The sequence below is a fragment of the Mesitornis unicolor genome, unplaced genomic scaffold, assembly GCF_000695765.1.
Source record: "Mesitornis unicolor isolate BGI_N332 unplaced genomic scaffold, ASM69576v1 scaffold19089, whole genome shotgun sequence".
Lineage (NCBI taxonomy): Eukaryota > Metazoa > Chordata > Aves > Mesitornithiformes > Mesitornithidae > Mesitornis > Mesitornis unicolor.
The window spans coordinates 54,090-64,150 of record NW_010206772.1 but is presented as its reverse complement, the minus strand read 5'-3'; the positions used below and the strand labels follow the sequence as shown (position 1 = coordinate 64,150).

At 39.8% G+C, this 10,061-nt stretch overlaps 1 protein-coding gene across 1 annotated transcript in view; it reads left to right on the top strand.

Annotated features, from left to right (window-relative positions):
• Nucleotides 1-4,335: 4,335 nt before the first annotated feature.
• Nucleotides 4,336-10,061, top strand: part of MATN2 (matrilin 2) — a gene marked incomplete at its 3' end in the record, with an annotated part of 56,504 nt that continues 50,778 nt past the window's right edge. Inside the window, 2 exon segments of the mRNA XM_010191902.1 lie at nucleotides 4,336-4,372; nucleotides 8,446-8,508. Of these exon segments, the coding sequence (XP_010190204.1) occupies nucleotides 4,336-4,372; nucleotides 8,446-8,508 (100 nt within the window).

The window sequence follows — 10,061 nt, the reverse complement described above, 5'->3', positions numbered from 1 at the left end:
TGGGTTTCGATGCTCGCTTGCTGGGTCCTGCCGGAGAGGTTTGTTGCTCGTGTTTCAGCCGCAGGAGAAACGTTTCCTTTGCATTTGGACCGCATGGGTCTGAGCAACCTCCCCACGTGCCCTTTTCCCCCTGTATGCTTCAGTAACTTATTTAACAGTGTATATGCTGTAAGAAAGAAAAAAAAACCACTATGTTTTAAAACTAGTGCAGGATCAGAGCCAGGCTTTACCTAGAAACATTTGTCAGCGTGTAGCCTGCAGGTGTCTTTACCAGTTTGCAGCAGGACAGGGTGCGACTTATCCTTTGGGTTTGGCCCCGCAGGTAGCTGTGCACTGGAGTAACCACCTGACAGTAGTGTGGGAACTGCCCGTCCTTTCCGAGAGCAGAGCTTTTGCTGGGGATGGAAGCAGTGGGGGGCGGTTTGCTGCATGTAATATGCTTACCCTGGAAACCCAACCTAGATGGTGCTCTTTAATCTTATAAAAATGGTTGTTGTGTGTAACCACATATTCCTGTTTCAGAAGACAGTTCTTTCCGTATCAGACTGACTGCTCTCACTGCATAATCCTGGGTTTGTGTTGACTGAGAGGGAAGAATGCAACCTACTGATTTATGTAATACTTCCTAAATGCTTGGGTTTTTTTAGTGAGGGGAACCATTCAAGGGGTGAATGATCCTGACTGGTGTCTGAAGAGGTGATATGCTGTGTTAGATGTTATAGCTGTGCTACTGTCAGGCAACTGACTACTTCAGAAAAAATTATCACACTGAATTCCATCCTTAAATCAAGAACTTAATAAGATACACATATGGCTTTTCTGTAAAATCCTACAAAATAATTTTTGAATTATACACTTTTCATATAGATATGTCAGCTTTAAGCACTGGATTTTTTAAACTTTTCCTCATATACTGTGTATCACTATGATTATAACTATATTCATCAAATTACATTTGATTTCTTTTATATCTTAAGAAAATTTAGCACTCAGTTACACAGAGCTGCAGCTAAGATCTTAAATCTTGCACTCAATATTCACACTCAATTTTTGTGAGTCTTTCCATTGACTTAACTGGGATTTCTCATGAGCAAACTAATGCACACTGTAGTGCTTGTGAGCTGGGACCCAGCTATAATAGTAAACGATATTTTAGCCCAGGGAAACTAGGGAAATGCTAATAAGATCTAAATACTCTCCCATGACTTAAAACTATCTCTGTGGGAGGGTAAAACACTAAGCACTGCTATTTAATTATAATCTGGACATCATTAACAAGCTTCTTTATATAGTGTATTTATTGTGAGATCATGTTTTCATTATGAGCAAGGAGTAATTGGAATGGAGTGGTTTTAATCCCCAAATTATTGTTTGACACTGATGCTGGTACTGGGGTCAGTGTGAGTTTGCAAATGAGTTTCAAAACTACCGTATTTTATTTTTTTTAGGAAAAAAAAAGCGCCTTTCTGTTTGCAATTAACAGTCAGTTATGGTTTGTGACTGTACTTCACAGAGACAAAACTAAGCAGTCCACATATGTATTACATGTCATACAATATATGCTTTCATATAAATACCAACTTTTCATGGCAAAAATGAAGTTTCTCAGTTTTCCCATGCTACTTTTCAGAGAGCTTTGTGGAAACTCTGACCTCTAGATCAGATCCAGAATGAGAAAGCACAAATGAGTCTTCCCCAAAAGAACAAGATAATGAAAAGGTCTATTGTCCAAGTGGCAACTGAAGAAAATCATAACATGGAGATTGATGCTGTCATAAAATAAGAATTCCCACTACTAAAGCTTGCTGTCTGACCACTGGAAAGTATGCAGAGTAAGCCATACTATGACTGCACTGTTCTACAGCATCACCATTACCTTTTATAGGGCGAGTTTCTGAAATTACTGAAATGGTTGTTCAGTTTTGAGCAGTCATTGGACCTGATGACCTACAGAGGTCCTTTCTGACCTAAATTATTCTATTATTCTAGGATATAGTAGCTATTAGTTTTACAGCAGTGATATGAGGAAGTCTATATGTGATTTAGATGAATGACTTAAAGAACATTAAGGGATCTATTAGTGATTTTTATTTCATTAGAGGTGTAGAAGATTATATTATACATGTAGTACATAGACTCTAAGTCCTTTAGATAAGAGTCTATTTTGTATAAGTCCTACCATGATATTTACACTTCACAATAAATTTTAATGCTGATCTTTGCTCTTTCTGATGTACTGTGTGTTTTGATGTGTATACTCATCAAGATGTGTGTGCTTATCTGACCTCTGTGCTTGCATAGGCGTGCTGTTCTTCCCTCATCCCCAGTGCTCTTCTGATGGCTTCCAGAATGTGGTTTTCCTCCCGAATCCTGTAGCACCTCCAGCTACACTCATGTACAGTGTTGAGTTTGTGGGATTATTTGGCTGACTACCAAATGTCATTCACCTCCTTTCTAGGAACTGCTCTATAATGCACTTTGGGTCTTCCCCTTACTGTTTCGAAATCTAAGTTAATTTAGTCTACTGTCACATTTGATTTTATTAGTCCAGGATACAGCTCAGCTGTGGGCATTTGTAGCAGAATAATTGGGTACTGATGGCATTTCATCTCAGCCCAGTTGCTATACAAGGCAGAGGCATCTCTCAGTACAGAGAGCACTGGAATATCCTTTTAGCTGCCAAGGTAGGGGTATGTGCTGGATGAGGAGAACCACATGAAAGCATAGGAGACAAAGCTGGAAGACTTTGTGAATCTGTGGTTGTCATCCTGTCCCCATCCCAATGCAGACATGTCTGGAACAGGGAATTTGCCATCACATGCTAGGATCATGACCTTTTGCAGACACAAAACAACAACATGTGGCTGTAAAACTTCCTGTCAGGAAGCAGACCTTCATGGACCCATGCAAAGAATTTGTCCCAGTCTTCTTGTGCTGGAGTACACAACTTCTGGTCCTAAACCCACTGCAGATTTGGGTTACTCTTACTCTCTGGACACTTTTTATTTTAGATTGATAAAGGACTGATGTTGCTAGGTTAACAGTTCACTTGGTTATTGTGGTAGCTTGCTGTGCTACTATGAAAGCTGTATGCACTTGGGTTGTCTGTCTCAGAATACACTTGAATTGCTGGTTGACTTCTAGCTAATGAGTTTCTCAGGTTTGTACTGCTGACAGCATGAATGGCCAAAGTTAGCATCTTACAAGGAGCTAAAGAATGTGTTAACAAGGGATTTCCGCTCTGCTGCTTTGCAGGACTCGGTGCAGTGGTGGGTAGGTTCATGTGCACATAGTGCCTGCCAGCAGGATTGAGGAGCAGATGGGGAATTTACAAACTTGGAGCACCTGCAACTTGGTTTCGTCTTCATGATTTAACTGTATTGGTGATATGCAGCTGACAGCTGTGATTTAGGGGAGTTTTACCTGTCCTGTGCTGCTGAGCCCTACTTGTGTACCAAGGAGTTGCAGAAAATCCAGTGCATCATTTGATGGAAGAGGATGACAGTAGAGTCCTACCTTGTAAAGATGAAGGCAAGGTGTTGCTTCTTGCTTATGTGCTACATATCATCCTCCTGATATGGCCACCTACCCCCACAGAACACCTGCATAGCTGAGGACAGATACTTTCTGGTGTTGGACTTTGTGGGGCTCTATAGCTAATTTTCAGAACTAGAAAATGCCTGTGTCAGCAACTGGTCCAGAAAGACGAAGGAAATTATTGATACTCAATATCCTGACACCCATGCCACACGCAGTGATTTTAATGAGTAATGGACTAGTAATGCATGTGCTGGCTTGTGGATAGTTAAGTACCTTGAAATATGTTGTAACTGATTGTTAACAGGGCTTTACAGTGCCTGCAGTCCTTAATGTTTTTAGTTTCTGAGGTAATGGGATTAAGAATGAGATATTTTGTGACTTTCGTGTAAGAAGAGCTCACTGGTTTTCCAAGTAACTCACTGTGCTTCCTAACCTGGGGACACAGGCTCTGATTTTAGTGTCTTACATAGATCGCCTGCAGTTCCTTTAACTTCAGTAAAAGCTTTTGATGTGATTGCAGTTTTCTGTTACCTTAAAAATGGGTAGATAATAAGGAATGCTGAAAGAACTTCAGAATGTTTTCCCTTTTACATGTTTATGTTCTGTATAACCTAAAAACACTGAAGTTATATCTGCTGGCAGCTTAATGAAAGTAAATGGCTGTCTCTTAGCTATCAAACAAGGAAAGCTGAAGGCAGCCGCTGTAGTGGTAATAACTGCTGCCCCTGGTGCTTCTTTTGTCTTCTCTTTCCTTCCTATCTATGATGAGAAATTGTACAGAGTTCAAGAGAGGGGATGTTATCTGCGATTACTAAAGGTATTAATGTTCCAGGTAAGTGCTGAGATTTTTCCCTTCTGGGCATTGTGCCAGTTTTGGTGGCAGCTGGAGAAGGTGGAGAGATTGGGGTTTCTGTGGTTCATGTTTCTGATTTAGCCTTGGAAGAGAACTTGTGCTGCAAGATGAGGAAGGAGACCACTCAGAGAAGCAGGAGGCATGAGCTAAAACAAATTACTACCCTGGTTTTTCAATTTATTTTCCAGCATGAACTGCCTAGCAAATACAGGTACATTTTTAAGGTACTCAAATGAAAAAAAAAAATGGCCTTTCAGACCAGTGGAAAAGTTTCTCAATTCTGTGTGAAAGAAATTTCTCTAAAGTGGAGTAAGAGATGGAAGGACACTGACTTCTGCATGAGCCACAGAGCATCTCTTCTCCGTTGACATTATTTAAGTTATCACAGTGAAGAGGACAAATCTTAATACAATGCACCATGCCATGGAGAAGGTCATTGATTTATCACCACTGACGTTGAATATACAGTAGTGTCTCTGTCCAAAACATCAATCTCTTATGAGGAGACTTCCATTGAAAGATATTTGAAAGGGTAGAAATGGACTTGGGTCCAACAAAGGAAATAGGTATTTTAAAGATGAAGCTGCAATTTCATTTTTCAGTGTTCTTACACTGTAGTTCATGAAAATCCGTAACAGTGCATCAGAAAAATTATTCTGTTGCATAAGTATATGGCTAACCAAACACAGGTAAAATTGATAAGAAAACACCATGGAAAAAGTTAGCTTTTGACTAGCAGCCAGTTAGAGGGCAAAGGAAGCCTGAAAAGAACAAGAGAGCCTGTCTATTTACTTGCCATCTTCTAGGAAAATCTCCTCCTTAGTACCAAACTTCTTCAAGACAGCTGCAGATACTGCAAGCAGCCCTCACTCTGTTGAGCCTCATGGATTGCCACACCTTGGTAACTTTTGCTTTTGAGCTGTTTGGGATGTTTCTCATACAGTGACTTTGTCTTGGGTCTGCAGCAGGAGTTCGCTCCCAGTGGTATAATGTTGAATACTCCTGCTACAACAGCTGGAATCAAAGTGCTTGAAATGTTTTCCAAGTAGCCACAAAAATACGTGTTTGTAAGTTGGGTACTTTGGGAACATGTTCTCAGCTGGTAGAGCAAAGGTTAGCCAGCAGTGGGAGGTTGCAAGGGGCTATGCCAGCAGCCCGGCTTTGCCTGCTGGGAGAATGAGGTGTTAAATACCAAATGTGGTGCAACAAACACCATCCAGCTGCTGGAGTGAAGACAGGGGACTTCACAGAAGAACCAGAAAATAAGCAGAGAACTGTGAGAGGACTTTATGTGGGGAAGCCATGCAACCATGATACAAACTGGTCGTGTAAAAATGCAAGCAGCAGTGGACACAAATGTGTACCTGGAACTAGAGCTAAACACACAAGTCCAGACTGTCATCACCTCAGGAGAGCAGCACAGAAGCTTTCAGTGTGGATGAAAGGAGGGCATCAGGCTTGGATCGGAGGCATCTGTTATCACATACACAGCCTTTGGCTTTGGGAACTCTGTTGTTTTTTTTTCTCGTTGAAAATAGATGCAATTTCACTTTAGTTTTTATTTTAGATTATCTTATATATCAGAACTTGTAAGATGAGGGAACTAAAGCTCTCCTCTGTTAAGCATTGCTATCTCCTGAAACAATATTTTAAGATACTCTTTGTGAGGGTAGTAGTGTGTTGATAATAGCTTAGTTGGGTTTTTTTTATAATGAGAATTGGATCATTTTTGGTGGAACTGTAAATAAGCTTGTTTTCTGGTTACCAGACTGGCAAAGATACTGAGATCTAAGGATATAAGGTTTCTGAATAAAAAATGAATACTATTGAGCAACAGAAATTATGTTCAGTTTGAATAAAAAGATCTACAGAAAACTAGGCACTGCTAGTCAGTGCTTTTGTTTCTTTAGTACCCTACCCTTACTTTTCAAAGGGACTGGTAAAATCAGTCAAAATTGAAAATTTACTGCTTAATATGTTTCAGAATTCAGTGATGGCTAATGAATGATTATGTAGGCATTTCAGTTTATATGGTCAGCTAATCATACAATATTTGCATGCTATATAAACATTTTCCTAACAGAATTCAAAGACTTAAAATCACAGTAATACTTTTCTTATTTCTGAAGTTGCTTGGGGACAGTTGAGAGCCCAGTGAATTTGAAATTGCAACCAAATATCAAAAATTACTACAAAGGTATAAAATATGTGAAGTACCAGAATGTAAGAGTCTTTAGTTTGGGGTACTTTGCAGAGCTGGTCTTCATCCCAGTTTCCTTTGGCATCGTGCTGCTACTGGATGGTTCAGCAATATGGTGGGAAGGTGCTCTGCACAGCATCCTTGGTTCTTCCTTAACGTGCCATCAGGAAGAGGTGAAATGGCTTCACTTGGAGATTAGACCAATCATTGCAGCTGTTTAGGATGGTTAGGAAGGAGAGATAAGTTAGGCCATGGATAAGTAGGTAACAGCCAGATAGCCCTGTTGAATAAACTGTTTGTGCCTGGTTCCTGTGACAGCCTTGTAAGGGGCATATTTCTCTACGCTCTTTAAGTCTCTGACCATGGCTTCTGTGTTTCTAAAACCTTGGTGCTAGAACTGGCATATGTACTTGAGGTCCATTTTTGAGTGCAAAGAGGCAGTTCATTTTGTTTTCTGGCATATACACCAGAACATTGTGTTCCCATTTGGGAATGATGAGTAGGATACAAAAAAATGGAAAAACAGATTGACAGACAGGAAAATAGATCGATATGTAATGGTTATGTGGGACAAACTGAAGAATAACGCATAAAATCTCTTTATTAGAGAGGAAATATTTACTCAGGATTTTATATTCTGCCTCATGGTGGGAAAGAAAGCAATTATCTTTCTGAACTGGGTTATTCAGTTGTCTTCTGTGCAGATCTGTGGCTTTATCTGCTTATCAAGACCCTGTTAAAATTGTTTCCAACATCTAAGTTACTTAACCAAGAGTTACTGTTAAAATTTGCACTGCTTTTAATGTTTCCACTCAGTTGCAGGTGGAACAGTTTCTTGTGAAAGGGGGTTTCCTTGCACACCTAGAGGAGCTCTTGACTAAGCTTCACCAATCATATCACTGATTCCAAGGCTGAATCTGTCTGCTGTGAGATGCTCACTTCACAACCCACAGTAAAGTTTTGGGGGAAGACAGACAAAACCACCATCTTGAGGAAGTCTATCAGCAGGAGACACGGCCAGAAGATGAGCCTTTAGCATGTCAGTCGTAGCTTTTTGTTTGTGGGCAGTCAGTCATGGCTTTTGATGGCACCTTAACAAACTCCTGGGCAGGAATAATCTCTTAGTGTAGGACTCTTGCCTGTTAATTTGTTCTGTACAACAAAACTACTTCATAGCCTATGGGAAGCTCATTGCCAGTCCTTAGAAGTCTCCTTGAGTAAACAAGATTAATTCTGCATTATTATCTTCATGCTAGCAACCACAGACAGTCCTCTGAAAAGGAGGCATGAGCTGTTGCCAGTTCTCATTTATAGTTGCTGTTTCTGGAATATGTTCCATTCTCTTGTTTTAATTCTCTGAGATTTTCTGAAGCAAGTATCCCTCAGACTACAGAAATGATTAAACTGAAAAAAATGCAATGGAGTGCTTGCTGAGTATAATGAAAATATATTTGTGTCGTTCTTGAACCTGTTTATGCTGAGAGGCTGACTGCAACAAAGTTCCTTTCCTTGGTTTAAAAATACTTAATTATTGTGAACGATTGTAAAAGTAAATACATTTTAAACGTTACCTACAAGCTCCAACTAACACTATTTATAAATCCTATGCAGGGTCTCCTAACTGCTACTTCATTGTGTAGATACTCTTTCTTGAAGGTGTAGGTATTATTCCATGCCAGTATATCTGCACGTTTGTATGTGATGGGATTTTTGTGTAATCAAAGAGCTCATCTCCTTCTCCCCTCTATTGCAGTTTCACATCTTTGTATGTCCTTCTGTTTCTTGAAGATGAAGAAAATAATTGCATGCTGCTTTCTGCTATTTGGACATACCCTGCTTTTCCCTGTCATAGCAAAAGATATCCCTGGAGCACGTTTCACCCGAAGAAGGGATGTCAACTCACAATCTCTACTGGGTAAGTTACAAAAAAAAAAATCAAAAAACCCAACCACCACTACCAAAGGCCTTCTCAAATACAAATGATAAAAGGCGTGAGCAGCTGGCCAAACCTTGGCTGAGTTAGTTTATAATAAAGAGGAGATTGCTATTTGCAAGCAGGAATATGTGAAAGTTCGTTGACCAGTTAGCAGCTGTTGAAAAAAGGTGTTTACTTTTGGAGTACTAGACCTACTTTATCTAAGTGGTATGAAATAAATATTTGGTACAGCATTGTTGTCTTGGAAAAAAGACCCTATTTTCACTATTTAAAGAATATACATATTGGTCCATGGAAGTTCTGTCAAAGCTGCTTTTTGCCATGCCATCAAGTTTCAGCTGTCTATATGTATGTGCTGTGCATAATGATGATTGAATGGAAATCGGTGGCTATTGAAATAAGGCTTGTCATTACATTACAGAATCACAGAATGTTAGGGATTGGAAGGGACCTCAAAAGATCATCTAGTCCAATCCCCCTGCCGGAGCAGGAACACCTAGATGATATTACACAGGAAGGCGTCCAGGCGGGTTTTGAACGTCTCCAGTGAAGGAGACTCCACAACCTCTCTGGGCAGCCTGTTCCAGTGCTCTGTTACCCTCACTGAGAAGAAGTTTCTTCTCAAATTTAAGTGGAACCTCCTGTGTTCCAGCTTGTGCCCGTTACCCCTTGTCTTATCATTAACATTATTTGATGTTAATCCCTTCATTTTGTCAGGTTAATTTTATTTATAATGAGTAGCTCATTTTTCCTCTTTTGCCAAAAGTCTGAGGACAAGATCTAGCAGTTTTAGCTTGTGGCTGTTTAAAACATAAGGTTCAACTCTTTCTTGTTAATCATTCCCTGTATGTCATCAAACAGTTTGCTGGTCAATTTATTCGTCTGCTAACAAGTTGTGAGTCGGATCATTTTCTTTTGCTCATTGTTTAAAGTAATTGCCAGATTATGAAAACATAACATGTTTGGAGATGGACCATCATTAGGGATTTGTGATACATATCCACAGTAGATCTAATCAGACATATCTCTCCAGTCACTGAGAGATGTTAAGTGGCCTGCCCCCCCATAAAGGTGACCTAACGTAGGTGAACATGAGCAATGTGAAATGTCCTGCAGATGTACTGGGAAAAAAGAAGAAAGCAAGCCAGAACATGGGAGAATGGGGGACAGAGAGGGGAGCATCAAGTTTTATCAGTGAAACTCTTCTCCAAACAAAACGTAAACCTTTAAATATGTAAAATTCCATAAAATGACAATCTGTTCTTTGTTAACTTAAAAACATTTGTTTTCAATTCCTATAGATCAAGTTTAAGCCAAATGACAACACATTTTCCTTTCTTATTCATCTTTCTCAAAACTAATAGATGTGGTCTTGAGACACTTGGGGTTCTGCAATTGAAGGTAAAAACCACAGCTCTGGTGATCTGGTCCATCAAAAAACATGGATGTGGAACAGCAAAGAGAAATAGCCACATTCACACCTTACTCAACAAGGCACTCAACTTTCTAAAATCCTAAAGTGTGTTTAAATT